Here is a 17,303-nt window from a genome sequence, read left to right as displayed (position 1 = left end):
AAGTGTATTATTCCTCACTTCCATTGTACCTCCCTGGAAACAACCATTTCTATCAGTTTCTTGTGTAGCTTTCCAGATATATTTGGAAGCATATGTATCCATACCCTTTCTTACCTGAATGAGCCTGTGTTATAAAATCTATGTTGCATCTTGATTTTTTCACTTAACAATATATCTAAAAGATTATTCCATTTTAACACATATAGATCTACCTCATTTACTATGATGGCTACATGGTATTCCATTATATGGCATCTGTTACATATGCATGTATGTAGTAATCCGTTGTTGTTATGAGCAGTGTTGCAATGAAGATCAGTGAATGTATCTCTTTGCATACGTGGGCAAGTATGGGTAGGATAAATTCCTAGAGGTGGTATTCCTAGGTCAAAGAGAACGTGCATTTCAAATTTTGCAAAATTGCTCCCCAAAGAGGCTGCATGGATTATATTCTACCAATAGTATGAATGAAAGGCCTATTTCCCCACATCTTTGTTGGGACAATTTTTTAAAAAATGAAGATTCTCGGATCTTCACAATTCTATGGCTTCCAAAACTTCTAGGATCAGTCCAGGGACCTGCATGTTTTAAAAATGTCTCAGAAAGCGAGATGTGATTAATATTTAAATTTCACACTATTTCACATTTTTGTGATTCTGACTCAGAAGGTCTGTGGGGCTGCCTTTAAAAACCAACAGGTTGGTGCATAGCACTCCGTATGCACCTCTGCTAGACACTGGCTTCCAGGTCCTGAAGCCCTTCCCTACTAATAAACAAACAGCTGAGACGTGGGGAAGTAGTCTGGGTTGAAAATAATGCTCTGGCACCTTTTGCTTGCAGATCTCCTTTTTCTGCCTTGCTGTGTTTTTCATTTTGGTCTTAAGTCTCTTTTTTTCTCAGATGAATCACTCAAGGGTCAACCTCTTCCCATAGGTTCACAAGAATGTACTTTAAACATGTACTCTTTGAGGACACATTCTTTGACGAGTGCTATTTTGAAGATGTAACATCAACAGATACCTACTTCAAAAATTGTACCATTGAATCAACCATCTTTTACAACACAGGTAGGTAAGAACATTGACAGACTGAATAGACTGTAACAAGGGACAACTAGTATTGTCCAAGAATAAAAATGGTCAGGCATAAACTTCGGGAGTAGGAAAGTATTCACAGATACAAATGCGAAGCCTTGGTGGGGAAATGGATTTTAGCCCCAGGCATGGCACAAATTAGGTGCACAGCCTTTGCTAAGGCATTTAATGTATCTGTATCTCAGTTTTATCACAAATGAAATGGAAACAAAAGTTCTAGCCAAATGTCCTCATCTCAGTGAGACTGATGCTATACACGAAGGATCTTTGGTATGAACAAAGGATGACACGAATAACAACTAGCATTCCAGGAGGGCTGCATTTTATGCACGGAATGCATTCTTGAAGACCTTGCACAATTTGAAACTTGCAAAATGCAAGACTCATGTTCTCACAATAATAAATGGAAAGGGAAAATTACATCTGTTCACATTTTTTGCATAAAGTGAAATACAAAGACTATTTTAAAATCATACTATTTCAGATTTCTGTGATTTAAAAAGTCCCAAAATTCTACCACTTCACCACTTCTTGTTACTTTTACTACCCTCATCATAAATTAATAACATACCAAGTAAAGTTGGGGTATAAGGAAACCAACTGAGCTTCTTTAGGGGGCTATACCTAAATTGTCTCAATGGAGAAATGTACTATTTTTTTTTTTTGATCCGTCTCTTATAGCTAACGAAACTGAGTTAAGGAAATCAAGACTGAAGCAACTTGCTCAAGGCCATGGTTAGCAAGTGGAGGGAGTTTGGATTCATTCCTCAATTTTTGGCTCTGAAGCCTGCAAACTTTCCACGGAACTACTTGCATTATGTCCAGATCTATGCTTTATTCTTGGCATCAGCAGCAAGGGATAGTTTATATAAGAACATCTTTTTCCTCTGTGATGTCAGCCTCAAGAGCTTCAATATCTGGTCTCTATATAATCTGGAGTCTCTTAATAATTCATTCTGGCACTAACCTTCCTGAATTTCCTTTTAGACTGATCTTGAAACAATAATGAGTTCCAGAAATTTAATAAGTGTCATTAAAAACTGGCATATCGTTTTATGATTTCAAGTTTGAATGATGCCTCCTCATTTGAATACTCTTACCACGGAGATTCTTGCAAACACGTGTAGTCAGGAAATGTCAGAGCTGGGAGAAGCAGTGGAGATGATCAGGTGTACTCTTCCAATTTTGTAGATTTGGTAGGTAGAGCCTCAGGGAGGTTAAAGAGGGTCAACAGCAGGGCCAGCTCCCCAAACGCAGGTTTCTCGGGAGCCTGTTTGGTACTTTTTCTGTCAGAACAGCTGATCTTAGAAGGTGTCAGAAGACTTGCAAACTGGTTCCAATGCAAATGGCTTTTATTTTGTAAGAATGTTTGGGTTTTGGCACAGACTACAGCATGGGCTCTGGAGTGATCGGCTCCATCTGGAACCAACTCTCTTGTGTTCTGCTCCCCTATGCCAGGTGGCCTCCAAGGAGAGGCCTAGCTGCCGTGGCCCTCGGTGTCTCAGTGTCGCCTGATGGGTACGAACAGGACAGTTATCCCGCTGGAGAGATGATTTTTTTGTTTTTTAAAGACAAGATCTCCTTCTTTTGCCCAGGCTGGAGTGCATGCAGTGGTGTGACCATGGCTCAGTGTAGTCTTGACCTCCTGGGCTCAAGTGATCCCTCCTGCCTCAGGTGCCAGAGTAGCTGGGACTACAGTCACACATCACTCCACCTAGCTAATTTAAAAAAAAAAATTATTATTTTTTTTTGGTAGAGATAAGGTCTCACTATGTTGCCCAGGCTAGTCCTGAACTCCTCAGCTCAAGTCACCCTCCTACCTTGGCCTCCTAAAATGCTGGGATTACAGATGTGAGCCACTACACCTGGCTGAGAGGATGCATTTTTAAGTCTCTCAATGTTAGTTTAATTTCCCCTTGCTTTTAGGAACTTGAACAGATCATTACATTTTTGGAAGTTTCTCTATTCATCCATACCTTGATGACATGGCCACATATTACCTTGACTTTGAGGCTGTCTGACTGGCAAAGGCTGGCACAGCCTGCCTACAGGAGGGGGCAGACTTCATCCCTGCCTCTGCCTTTCTCTCTCCAGCTCCCTTCCACTTACATGAACCGAAGGTTTCCTTCTCTCCCCAGACCTCTACGAGCATAAGTTCATCAACTGTCGGTTTATCAACTCCACCTTCCTGGAGCAGAAGGAGGGCTGCCACATGGACTTGGAGCAAGACAATGACTTCCTGATTTACCTCGTCAGCTTCCTGGGCAGCCTGTCTGTCTTACCTGGGAACATCATTTCTGCCCTGCTCATGGATAGAATTGGAAGGCTCAAGATGATTGGTGAGTTGTCAGCAGGGTCACTCCTGGGTTCCAATGCGCTGGGGTAGTGACTTTCAAGTGTATTAAAACAGGGAAATTTTCCCTTTTGTTAAATAATTCTTGCACAATAAACCCAACAAGTAAGATTGCACCCGGGGCTATAGAGCCAAGGATGCATGCCTATAGAAAACTCCAGGGCTCCTGGGAAATAGTCAAGAATCTTTGGTCTAGGTGAGGGATTTTTGTTCATTTCCTGACAGAGAAATTCTGTGACAGTCATTTAATCTATTAGCACTTCAATAAGGGTAGTAATAATATCCACCCTGCCTCTTCATCAGATTATTGTCAGAAAAATATATAAAATGCTGCTGGGTGATGGTTTGATGTTTGAAGATAAATTGTATTACTTTTATTATTTAATAGCAATACCACTTTAGGCTTTGGAGTTGGACAGCGCCATGTTGAAATCCTATCACTGAAAGGCTGTTTGACCTTGAATGTGTTCCTTTACTTCTCTGGGTCTCAGTTTCCTTATTTATAAGAGAACAATTTCCACATCTAGCTCGTAGGGTTTTGTGAGAATTGAACATAAGGTACCTGTAACACTTGGCACATTGTAGGTTCTCAAAAATGGTAGCTATATTCATGTATGCCTTGCCTCATTCCATCGGGACTTGCAGCAATTTATTACAGAAACACATGCCATGAATGGTAAACAAGAAGCAAAATGTACACATTGAGGACCAGGGAAAATGTACATTAGAATATGAGTCAAGGCCAGGGGAGGGGAAGTGGACAATACATTATTAATAAACATGCCATTAGGGACCTGCCTTAGGGATGTCGTTGATTAGGAAAGTTAATACGAAGCTTCCTAGCAGCAACGTGCAAAAGGAAACACAATAAATCATAAAGTCATTTTGTTGGAGAAGAGAAAATTGATCAGGTCTTCATGGGAAGGAATTCTTTTCCTAGCATTTGGCTCATACTGAATATCACTATTATAAATAGTAGCATGCATATTCAGCGTGGTGAGCGTGAGAAGTGCCTGTGACTTCAGCTTTTTAATCTTGTGGTGAGGGTGGAGTCATCTCTTAGACATGGCAGACTTCATGCTCTCCTCTGTTAGAGGCAGTGCCTGGTTAGTCCTGAGGCCCTAGTGGGGAAGGGACAATGGCTTACTCGTTTCCGTAACCCCTGTGTCCAGCGCTGTGCCTGCAGTAGAGTTGACACTCAGCAATGCTGCTGAACTGACCAGAACAGATGAAGATGGTCTCTTTCCTAGGTTAGCTCCAAACACCAAGCTTTCAGCAGAAGACACTACAGGTTGGCATCTTAAAAAAACTTTGGCTAGGAGTCAGGTGGCTCCATCTCTGCCAAGATTAGCTTTATGTGTTAACCCAAGTTCCTTTACTTCTTTGAGCTTCCATTTCCATTGTTAAAATAATACCTCCGTTTGCCTCAATGAGATAAGGGGTGTGAGAGCAGACATGTGACACTTCTGCCATTTGTCACCAGCCTTATGAATCCCAGAGTTTACCAGTGGAGTCTCTGGTCTGTTCATGAAGAAGCTGAGGAAGTTCTGGAGGAGGCAGGGTTATAAGGACGGGGTGGGTGCCCATGTCGACGAGAACGGTCCACCACCTAAGGACCTGCCACATGCTGCCTCACGGAAGTGGGGGTGGGGTCGCTGGGCACAGGGGCAGGCGGGACGGTGAGACAACAGACATCCTTTCCCTCACCACTGAAGCCCTTCTTATCATCATGAATACATCCCAGATCAAAACAATTCCTATAATGCTAAATAAAGGCATGCTCTCGAATGAGAGATCTAGAACTAATATTTAATCATTCTTTATAGCCTACTCTCTTGTGAATGCCTCTGTTCTGTTTCTGAGCTAGAGGCAAGTTTGTTAAGAGCTCAGACAGGACCTTCTTTGTCTCTCTACCCTTCAGTCTTTAGTAAAAGGCCTACATGCAGTGGGTCGACTGTGACACTGGCAAGTGCATGGTAAAGACAAGGTGCTCAATTAATACCTATTTCACTAGGATACGGGATGTGGCAGAACCACTTTGAAATCGCCCTATCCCCAGCTCTCAGACCAACCCCGCTAGAAAATCTGCAAGCACATTTTTGTTCTGCTTAATCTGCTGGGCTTTTTGTAGTGTGCAAGTCGTTTCTTGTTATCAGCGGAGTGGAAGTTTTCCTGATTAGGCTGTTACACACTCATTTATTCATTCAATAACATTTATTTATGCAGTAGTTATTCTCTCAAGGCTGTGTGGGAGGCAATGGGAATGCAACAGTAATTGAGACAGACAATATCCCTGTGCTTAAGGCGCAAATGATCTATTGGGAGAGGCAGACTTCAACTAGAAATTTCATTTACCTAAGCACTATGACATGCTTATTGTTATTGAATATGATGAATATTGAACATGTGTTCAATATTAACACATTGAACCCTCACAATAACCCTATGAGGTAGGCCCTATTTTATTTTATTTTATTTTATTTCATTTTTTTAAAATTTATTAAAATTTTTTATTTTATTTTATTTTTTTATTATTATTATACTTTAAGTTTTAGGGTACATGTGCACAATGTGCAGGTTTGTTACATATGTATACATGTGCCATGTTGTTGTACTGCACCCATTAACTCGTCATTTAGCATTAGGTATATCTCCTTTTTTAAATTTAAATTTTAATTATTATTATTATACTTTAGGTTTTAGGGTACACGTGCACAATGTGCAGGTTTGTTACATACGTATCCATGTGCTATGTTGATTTCCTGCATCCATTAACTCGTCATTTAACATCAGATATATCTCCTAATGCTATCCCTCCCCCCTCCCCCCACCCCACAACAGTCCCTGGAGTGTGATGTTCCCCTTCCTGTGTCCATGTGTTCTCATTGTTCAGTTCCCACCTATGAGTGAGAACATGCAGTGTTTGTTTTTTTGTCCTTGCGATAGTTTGCTGAGAATGATGATTTCCTGTTTCATCCATGTCCCCACAAAGGACATGAACTCATCATTTTTTATGGCTGCATAGTATTCCATGGTGTATATGTGCCACATTTTCTTAATCCAGTCTATCATTGTTGGACATTTGGGTTGGTTCCAAGTCTTTGCTATTGTGAATAGGAGGTAGGCACTATTTTAATCAACATTTGAGAGATGGGGACAGTGAGACAGCTCACAGAAAGGTGAAGCAACTCACTCACGGTCACACAAGTAGTAAACAAGCTGGCATTTGCACCCAGGCCTCCCAATTACCAGAGGAATAAGAATTGTGGGAGTGGAAGTACACTGGGCCCTGGGGACTTACAGCAGGAACATCTAACAAGATGAAGGATCAGGGAAGTCCTCCCTGACTATTAGCTGATTTGTCAGATGATCATGTTTTGTGGTTATCAAGTGTTTGCCAGCATTTACTGTAAGCCAAGCCCTGTGGCTGGCCCCTCTGAGGGATGCATGCATGTAGAGGGTATTGTCCACAGAGCACTTGGGGTCCTGTAGATGCCAGTTGCCCCTGTTCTAGTTCTCTGCTAGCTTTTGGAAAAAGGTTACCAGACACCTGCTCACAGCCCTACCACTTCCCAGAGTGAGCAGAATCCAGTTGGACAGTTATCATTTCCTAGTTCATCAGCAAGGATTGGCACTAGTCTTGCAGCCCCAGGTCTGAGGGTGACACTCTGGGCCGAGGACCATCCCTGGGGAGGTGTTTCTTATTGAGGCTAGGTCAGCCTCTGGCTTCTTGACAACTGGAATACCTTCCTCCCGCAGGGTCCTGGTGCCTGGTGGGGCACACGTGCCCTTTGTCCTGGTTGGTTGGTTGAGACCTGCTTCCTTCCCACCTTTCTTCTCATCCTATTTCCAGCTCATCGCCAGTCACTTTCCTAGTCTGCAACCTGTTTTGCCATGTTCTGCATCCACCTTGGACTTGGAGCTTGCATCCCAAGGTCCTCTAGGCTGAACTTACTGGAATTGGGCAGCATTTGACAGTCTTCTTTGGATGGGATCTCCTAGCAGCTCTATAAGGGCTGTGCTGCTCATTTTCTGTTCACTCCCATCCCCACCCCAGAGATCTGAGCTGCACTTCTCCGCCCTGCTGGGAGCCCCACGAGGCTAACCTCATGGACTGCATACTTAGATGCCTGGAGGGGAAAAAGGATTCACCTCAGATAGTTCTAGTGAGGAAACTTTACTCATAGGGCTTTTAGAGGTGTGGACAGGGTTATGGAAACAAATAAGGCAGGTGAGGCACCCAGACACTAGCAAAAGTGAGAAGCAGTCACCACCTCTATGGCTGTGAGGACAAGGAGGGAAAATTGCACTCACAGAGCTCCATGGGGGCTGGAGCCATGGAGCAAGAGCTACCTGGGAGGAACTGGGGTCTTGGAGGGATGCAGCCATTGCCAGAAAAGGCCTTCTACCCCAGGGGAGGAGTTGGGGAGAGGTACTCCAGCCCCTTTCCCTTCCCAACTGATAAGTCCATGGGGTTAGCGTGTAGAGGGTATGTACAGAGCACATGTACAGAGTACAGAATATAGCGCAGGGCTGAGAAGGGCAGGTCAGATCTCTGGGGTGGGGATTTGGGTAAATGGGAAATAGCACCACCTTTCTTCAGGTTTCCCTTCAATAGCCCGTGTACAGGTGTGTTCTCACCAGGTTATAAGCTCCATGAGAATGGATTGTTTTAAAAAATTATTTTTTTATTTTTAATGGATAAACTATAATTGTGTATTTTGATGGGCTACAGTGTGATGTTTTGATGCATGTATACGATGTGGAATGATTAAGTCAAGCTAATTAGCATATCCATCACCACACATGTGTCTGTTTTGTGGTGAGAATATTTGAAATTTACTCTCTTAGCAATTTTGAAATATACAATACATTGTTAGTAACTGTAGTCACCATGCTGTGTAGTAGATCTCGAAAAGTGAGATGATGCAGATGTTTCTGTGCCTGGTTTACCCCATGGACTGTATCTAGCATCCTGCCTTCCAGGTTCATCCATGTTGTCATAGAAGGCAGAATTCCTTTCTTTTCTTTTCATTTCTTTTCTTTTCCTTCCTTCCTCTCTCTCTCTCTCTCTCTTTCTCCCTCCTTCCTGCCTGCCTGCCTTCCTTCCTTCCTTCCTTCCTTCCTTTTCTCTTTCTTCTTTTTTTGACAGTGTCTTGCTCTGTCACCCAGGCTGGAGTGCAGTGGAACCATCTCGGCTCACTGCAACCTCTGCCTCCCAGCTTCAAATAATTCTCGTGCCTCAGCCTCCCAAGTAGCTGGGATTACAGGTGTGCACCACCGAGTCTGGCTACATTTTGTATTTTTTGTAGATACAGGGTTTCACCACGTTGGTCAGGCTGGTCTTGAACTCCTGACCTCAAGTGATCCACCCACCTTGGCCTCCCGAAGTGCTGGGATTACAGGTGTGAGACACTGTGCCTGCCAGAATTCCTTTCTTTTTAATGCCTGAATAGTATCCCATTGTGTATGTAAACCACATTTTCTTTATCCACTCATCTGTTGATGGCCACTTAGGTTGACTCCACATTTTGACTATTGTGAATATTGCTACATTGAACAAGAGGCACAGATCTCTTGCACATCCTGGTTTCAAATCAAAACTGAGGTTTTTGTTTTTGTTTTTTGGCCAATACTGATGTAGCTCAAGCACCTGGAACAATGTCTGGTACATAATAGATTCTCAAGAAATGCCCCTATCTGCCCCGTCCCGTCACTCTGAGCTGGGCACCACCTTAGAGTCGTGACTTCAGAATCCTTCCTAAGTCTGGTGATCCGACCCACGCAGAGAGCTCTAATGCCATGTCTGGGGTGCCATGTGAGGGTTCCAGCTGTGCTCTCCCTGTGTGGAGGATGAACCTAGTACTTCAGGCAGCCTTGGCTTCAGGTGTACCAGTAAGGGTGGGAGATGGGGCGAGAACTGTGAGTGACAGCCATGTGCAAGACACAGGCCTCATGTTTCTTTTTGCCCTTGAACTCCCTCTGCAGGTGGCTCCATGCTAATCTCTGCAGTCTGCTGCTTCTTCCTGTTTTTTGGCAACAGCGAGTCTGCGATGATCGGCTGGCAGTGCCTGTTCTGTGGGACAAGCATTGCAGCCTGGAATGCTCTGGATGTGATCACAGTGGAGCTGTATCCCACCAACCAGAGGTCAGTTCTTCCCCGGGCTTTCCTCAGGGACTTGTTTGGGCTTCTTTGGCCAGAAGTCTACCTGCTCCCTAATTCTCATGCTGTGCATGGCCATCGTGGTCTTCCTGCTATTCCATGAAACAAACGTCTCTTATGTTGAGCTTCTCCTGCGTGGTGGATGGCATAGACCTGAAAGTTGGCAGGCTAGGGCTTGATAGGGTGGGAAGGATGGCAAGAAGCAAAGGATGGGAGCAAACTATGTCCAGGAGAAGGAAATAAGAGTGAAAAGTTGGCAAAACCATGTGTGTCGTGTAATTCACAAGAGAGAACAGACCTCCAAGGGGAGATAAGGCAAAAAAGTGAAGGGCTGGAATAGCACAGGGTGGGGGCAAGGAGAGAAATAAAGGTCGGGAGGCAGCATGAAGTCCAGGGAATCTGCAGAGAATGTGGCAGGGAGGCCCAGGGGTTACTTTTATTTTGCACAAGTCATGTATGGGAAGAGGCCTGGTTTAAAGGCATAGGGTCAAGGCCATTACTTAGTAATTGTTTTTCTTTGTGGAGGGGGAATTGTGAATTTTAAGGAGAGAAGATAAGAGGCCCTGTGGTCAAAAAGGAATGTGAAGTGGTAAGGAAGGTGGGAAAATGAAATTCTGCAAAAACCTTAATAATATTTCCAAAATTGGTGACAGAGGTATTGGGATATAGATAACTAAGGAAGAGCACACCGTGTCATATTTGGAGCCTCTTTCATTTGAATCAAAGAACTGCTAAGTTTTACACAAAATAACAGGTTGACAAATGATTATTATTTGAATATGATGTGATTTTACATCTAGGAAACCTCAGAGAATTAACTAATGAGACTACTATAGACAAAAAGACAATTCAGTCAGGTGGTCAGTAATAAAACTAAATTATGTATAGGCTTTAAAATATATCGAAAAAGTTAAAGATGCAATTGAAATCCATTTAATAACAGCAGACATCATAAAATAATTAGGGATCAACTTGACAAGTGAAACACTCAAATGAAGAAAACCATAAAGCTTTACTAAGAGATATAACAAAAGACACATAAGAGAAGATAAATATATGCCAGCTCAGTGATTTGGGAGGCCGAGGCAAAAGGATTGCTTGAAGGCAGGAGTTCAAGATCAGCCTGGGCAGTACAGGGAGACCCCATCTCTACAAAATATATTAGAAAATTAGCCAGGCATAGTGGCATGTGCCTGTAGTCCTAGCTACTCAGGAGGCTGAGGGGGAGAGCTGCTAGAGCCCTGGGGTTTCAAGGTTACAGTGAGCTAGGATCACAACACTGCACACCAACCTGGGTGACAGAGACAGACCCTGTCTCAGAAAATGTATATATTTATGGATCATATATTTATATATAATTATGATAGTACATATAATTAATAACATATAATTAGTATACATTATTATATATAAATATACATATTTAAAAGACAAGATATACCTAATTTTGGATAACAAGATTCAGTCTTGCAAAAATGTCAAATTTTATTTAGTTTTTTTCTAACATAAAAGAATTCGTTCAAAATTCAACAAGTTGTTTTTTTCCCCTCTGGGAACTTGAAAAAAGTTTATTTAAAAAAGGACATATGTTGGCCGGGCGCAGTGGCTCACGCCTGTAATCCCTCACTTTGGGAGGCTGAGGCGGGCGGATCACGAGGTCAGGAGATCGAGACCATCCTGGCTAACATGGTGAAACCCCGTCTCTACTAAAAATATGAAAAATTAGCCGGGTGTGGTGGGGGGGGCCTGTAGTCCCAGCTACTCAGGAGGCTAGGCAGGAGAATGGCGTGAACCCGGGAGGCGGAGCTTGCAGTGAGCTGAGATGGCGCCACTGCACTCCAGCCTGGGCGACAGAGCGAGACGCTGTCTCAAAAAAAAGAAAAAAAAAAAAGCACATATGTTAAAAGATCCAAGAAAGTACAAAAACAAAGATACTAAGACAAACAAAAAAGACTGGGTTGGTGAATATAAAGCTACAGTGTGGTACAGTTATAGACAAAAATGAAAGAAGAGTTTTAAGTACAAAAATATACCCACATTCTTAATAAACTTGTGGTATGAGAAAGAAACGTTTTATTTCAGTTGGGGAGAGGTAGTATTGGGAATATTGCCTCTGCATACAGATGGGGTCATGAAAGAATAAATGATTAGTAATAGTTCTCACTGGAAAGTGTGATTGAAAGATCATAACTAGGATTAGGTTTTGCTGTGGCTGACAGAAACCTCAAATAACTGTGGTTGTAAGAAGGTTAAACACTGCATTTTTCTTTCCTGAAAAAGTCTAGAGTGGGTGGTGCAGCCTCTTTCTATCTCATTGTTTTTCCTTGCATGGACTCATCATGGTCCAAAATGAAACCATCTGTGTTCCATCACGAAGCGGGATAGAAGGAAAAGAATGAAGGGAGACAGAGCAAAAGGCCCACCCGCAACGTCTCTTACGGAAGTTTCTTGGGAACTGCTGCCACTTGCACTTACATCCCATTGGCCAAAACTAAGTCACATGGTCATGCTCAGCAGTAAATCAGTCTGGGAAATGTAGTCCTACGTTTGGGGAAATGCTATTGTGGGCAACCGGCAGTCTCTGCTTCAGGAGGGTTGAAAGTGTTAAAAGGGGGAACATTTACGCTTTCTGCTTTGCATACTTCTTCATCCTTTCAAGATTTCCATAGTAAGCATGTAATACCTATAAATTTTTTTAAAATAGATATCTTTGAAAAAAAAAACAAAAAAGAAAAACACTTGAAGAAAATACTTCAAGATGTTAATAGAGGTGATTGTCTCTCGGTGAAGAGGTTAGATATCCATGCATCTTTATATTATTCTGTATTTCCAAATTTGACTACAATGAGAATGTGTTATTTTTATATTTAGGAAAAAAAATTCCCTTGCACCATCTTCCCCCTGCAATAAGGAAAAGAAAGAGCCCAGTCCTGTTCATCTAATGAGGTCGAGAATGTCAGAATTATTTCCATTCCTCTTCTTTTACAGAGCAACAGCCTTCGGCATTCTCAATGGATTATGCAAATTTGGCGCCATCCTGGGAAACACCATCTTTGCTTCTTTTGTTGGGATAACCAAAGTGGTCCCCATCCTTCTGGCTGCTGCTTCTCTGGTTGGGGGTGGCCTGATTGCCCTTCGACTGCCAGAGACTCGAGAACAGGTCCTGATGTGAACAACCTATGGGAAAAGGAAAGGTCGAGAGAATCTTGTCCAGGACACTAAAATGCATCCACACTTCCTGCCTATCACAGTCCAGAGGACACCTTGGATAACACGGGAGGAGAAGTTGACTTTGTGACCCCTAGTTTAAGACTCACTTCAGCCTGTCAATATGTTTGTAACTCAGGTGACTGATTTGGGGGTGCTCTGAGCCACCCTTAGAATCACAGAGCTGCGTGTTTAACTTCAGGTCTTCCCAGTCCAAGGCAGGGAGAGGATTCTCCAGTGAGTGCACACACTATGCGAGGAGTAAGCATTTCTCTAAGTCAAGTGCAAGGACTTACTTGCATTTCAAAAGGAATTAGAGGGTAAGAAACACCCAAGCTCCTCCAGAAAGCTCCTTGGAGCCCAGCAACTTAAGAAATCAACTTGGAAGTTAGAGTCATTATGTGAAGATTGGGCTTGAAGTACAGGATACGTATATTTTTGCATTTAAAAGTATCACTTATCATATTTTCCACTCAAAAATTGGCATAGTAGCGTTGAGGATACTCTGATCTAGAAATTCAAATATTTGAGCAACATCTATAGAGATCTACTTTTCTCCTATGTCTCCTAGGCTTTCCACGATAATTAGGTGATACATTTAAGAAGGATATTTATTTCTGTTTTGCTCTATTCAAAGAAACTGAATGGGATAGTTATTCTGTAAACTAAGTTTGTATATAACTTTATTTGGGTTTAATTTCCACAACTGGTATCTACAAATATTGTCAGCATTTTAGCCATATTTTGGGAGAACTTGGTGTTTGAGGTCCCAGGAAATGAGGTCTGATCAAATGCAATGCAAGCACAATTTCTTACAGCCATTTAACTTTCTGTTGGGGGGACACACTTAACAAACTCACATTGTGCAGTCCACTTAATCCAGGCACATTTCTCTGTGCAGGTGGGGTGAGTAGTTACTTCTCTCTCTCACACAGATGACTTGTGAAACTCAAGCTCACCATCTTCAGTGCTGGCATTTTACTTTGCCACTCACCCAAAAACAATGTGAGATGTGTTCAGTGGCCTCTGGTACTCTTTGTAGGCAAGAATCAAACAACATGGGGACTGAGGGAGGGATGGGGAAGTGTAGCCATAGTTCTTCCAAATGTAAATACTTTTTGTTTGTTCTAGTGGTAAAATGCAAATGCAATCCATATTTGTTGGGATGGTCAGGTCTCATGAGAAATCTATGCTATGTGTCCAGGGCTTTTGAAACAGAGTCCATTGGAGTGGGAGTTAGGGAGTGTAGTGGACACCAATATGTTTTTCTTCAGTGCTTAAGAGAACTGTTTACTGAAGTCCAGCTTTGAACATAAACAGGAGTGTGGGTTGGGGGAGGAGCCTAGGACAAATCTTTCTGACGAAGGTCAGCGATAGACTGAAGTCTTGACTGCATGGAAGAGGAACAACATCAGAACTGTCTGACAATGGAGGGGACAGTGAGCTATGCACAACTGCCAGCGGAGGTGAACTTGAACCTGCCGAGGCCGGGTGAACAGCAGCCGGCAAGAACTAGTTCTTTGAGTTGATTTGCAATGCTCTCAATGGGCAAGTGCCACATTTTCCCTGTCAGAGATCTCCAAAAATTTAAAACAGAATAATAATGGCTGTATCGAGTGTTTTCTCAGTTTTGGAGAAATGCTTAGGTCCTATGATAGCTTCGGGACATCTTTCTGTAATTTTCCTCAATTAACGGGTTGGTAGGGGTAAATCTTATGACACCTTTCCACCGTCGATTTGAGATCAGTTTTAATGATTAAAATGTTTACTCTCCTTCTGTCAACCCTCACCTTTTTATTTACACCCCTCCCTTTTTTTCCTGTACAGGGAGAGAAGACATATCGACTCTGACTGGACACCCTGATTCCTCCAAATATATATACCACTGTGTGTTATCTTTCTCTCAGTGTTTTACAGGAGTGCTAACATAATGCTGTGTCAATAATGAAAGGCTTGATGTAATGTAGCTGTAATTTACTTTCCATATGAATACAGTGGCTAGTTTCATAAAAGAGAATTGTGTGAGTCTGGGATTACCACATCTAAAACATTATTCTTTAATGGGATAATACAATTCATTGAGAAGCTACCACTTAAAAAATTTGCAGGACAGTTAGAGCCTGCATTTCTAGTTAAGATGGATCTCGTAAATTTAAAATTGGATTAACTTTTGAGTGCTGGGGTGGCTGCAATAATTTGGGGGCTAACTCCATTTGGTTTCCAAGCTCTCACTTCTGCATTATCTTTACGGCTCTTTAAACCAGCCACCTAGCCAATCAAGGGCAATTCCCATCTCATCCATCACTCAGGCCTTGTAAAGGGTGCAGCCAAGCTCTGCAGGCTTTTCTCATGAAGGATTGTCTAGCCTGAGTACCTGGCTACTTCTTAAATGCTGTCACTCCTGCTGAGATAAATGCGTCTTTAAAAATAGTCTCTGTGGCAGGTCACTGGGGGACAATATATAGCATTCTGGCCATCCACTTCTTTTTCATTTCATGGTCTACCCCAAGAGACTCCCAATGTCAGCTGTGGAGGGTTAAAGGGATGAGGCTCTCCTTTGTTGAGCAAATCTGTTCACAGTTCCTGATGATGTATTTTATGATGCCCAGCTTGGAAATAGTTGCTTTCCATAGTCTCAACTGTATTGTGTCATCTCCTGATGCTGATTTTTGATCTTTTGTTTTATTAAAAATAATTAGTGAAAGAGGTGTGCCTATCTGTGAAGTTTGTAGTACATTATCCTGAGGTCATGTAACAAATGACCCCCAACCCAGCGTTCCCTGCTACCTTGTGTTAGTTCATTAAAACTAAATAATAAAAATAACTGTAAGAAAACCTTAAGAACTGGGGTTAGAGATTATTTTCAGGCACTAAGGTCTCTTCTGTATTCCTAAATTGATTGAATCAGCTGGGGAAAACATCGAGAATCGCTTCCTTCAACTTTTATTTTGCAACATGGGGACCTTGAGAGGTTAAACGATGTGGCCCAGGTTACATGTAATGTGAGGAGTGGGCGACAAGGCCTAAGGTGATGCTCTCATGACAGTTCTGGGGGAGCCTGCAGCTTGGGGAATGGGACAATGTGACAAATACTCTCCATTCCCTGAGACCATTCATTGACTATTCCCTTGGTGGCTTTACTAGAATGAGAGGAAGCATCAGTTTAAAAATAAAAAGATTAGTATTTATCCATCCATTCATTCATTCAGCAAATCCTTATTGAGCCCTGACCGTGGGCCAGTCCCTGTGCTAAGCCCTGGGAACACAGTGATGAAAAAACTGGCCACAGTTTCTGCCTCCTGCGTCATTCCACTTACAGTGAGTGGACAAGATGGATATTAAATTGGCCATAAACACCGAGTACGATGACCTTACAATCCGCAAAATGCACCTTTCATTTGTAAAAGGATTGCTACTACTTTACTTGTCAGCTGTGGATTTCCAAATGTGGTGGCTCCCTCCTATTTTTTTTTTCTTTGAGGAGTGTACCAATTTTTTATCTTTATAAACCGGGTAAGGGAAATGATGCACTTGCCCATTTTCTACAGACCTAATCGATTTTTACCTAATCAGTTTTAAGAAAGTGTTACATGGAAGAAGAGATAGGGGCCAGGAATGCAAGAGGGACATTGGTGAGTGGGGTAAGAATCCTAGTAGCCCTGGGAAAGGTGTCTCCACTTCCACATCTGGCTTTTCTAGGAGGCATCTGTGCTAACTGAACTGGGATTATGTTGGATGGCATACGACTGAAAATTCAAAGAAACCAATTGATAATAAGTTTATAGTAAGTTAAAGGTTTATTTTACTCTCATATGAAGGGAATCTGGAGGAAGGAAAGCCAGGCCTGGAGTGGCTGCCTTCTGATCACTGGGAGCACACTCCTTCTGCCTTCAAACTCCTTGATCTTTAGTGCACAGTTTCCATCACTGAGGCTGCCTCATGGACTGAGATGGCTGTTGAAGCACTGATCCTCGCATCCACAATTCAGGCAGGAAGCAGAAGGAAGGGCAATGGGCAAAGGGGTGTGCCTTGCAGCTGAGCCAGCCTCCCTTTGCCGCAGAGGAGGAAGGGAAATGTGGTGTTTACTGGGAACATTGCCGCCCCTCCTCCAAATTGAGGGTCTTGGCTCGAAGGACAAAAGCCGGAAAGGATAGGTGGATCAGTGCTTCTTAAACTTTTGCGTGCATCAGAATCACCCAGGAAGATGTCAAAACTCACTGTTCAAGGCCCCATCCCCAGAGATTCGGATTCAGTAAGTCTGGGGTGGTGTCTGAAGAATCTGCATTTTTTAAACAAACTCCCAGGTGACATAGATGGCGCCAATTCTCAAGCCGTATTTTGAGTAGCACTGACACTCTTCCAATAGGTGGTACTTTGATTTGTCGGGGAAGTTCTATTGCTCTGAAAATTTAAAACCAACCCAACCAGAAGCTCACAAAAACTGGCAGCCCGTGAAAAATGATCACCATTTTCCTAGGGCTCCGAG

The 17,303-nt window shown here is 42.6% G+C and overlaps 1 protein-coding gene across 2 annotated transcripts in view; it reads left to right on the top strand.

Annotated features, from left to right (window-relative positions):
* Positions 1-15,661, top strand: part of LOC116463335 (synaptic vesicle glycoprotein 2B) — a 195,311-nt gene extending 179,650 nt beyond the window's left edge. For both annotated transcript variants that reach the window (XM_032146398.2, XM_032146397.2), the window contains exons 10-13: positions 934-1,067; positions 3,233-3,433; positions 9,436-9,595; positions 12,599-15,661. In XM_032146398.2, the coding sequence (XP_032002289.1) occupies positions 934-1,067; positions 3,233-3,433; positions 9,436-9,595; positions 12,599-12,782 (679 nt within the window). In that variant the 3' untranslated portion in view covers positions 12,783-15,661. The remainder of the gene's footprint in view (positions 1-933; positions 1,068-3,232; positions 3,434-9,435; positions 9,596-12,598) is intronic.
* Positions 15,662-17,303: the final 1,642 nt, after the last annotated feature.

The sequence above is a fragment of the Hylobates moloch genome, unplaced genomic scaffold (genome assembly GCF_009828535.3).
Source record: "Hylobates moloch isolate HMO894 unplaced genomic scaffold, HMol_V3 SCAFFOLD_33, whole genome shotgun sequence".
NCBI lineage: Eukaryota > Metazoa > Chordata > Mammalia > Primates > Hylobatidae > Hylobates > Hylobates moloch.
This window is presented reverse-complemented; position numbering and strand designations above follow the sequence as displayed.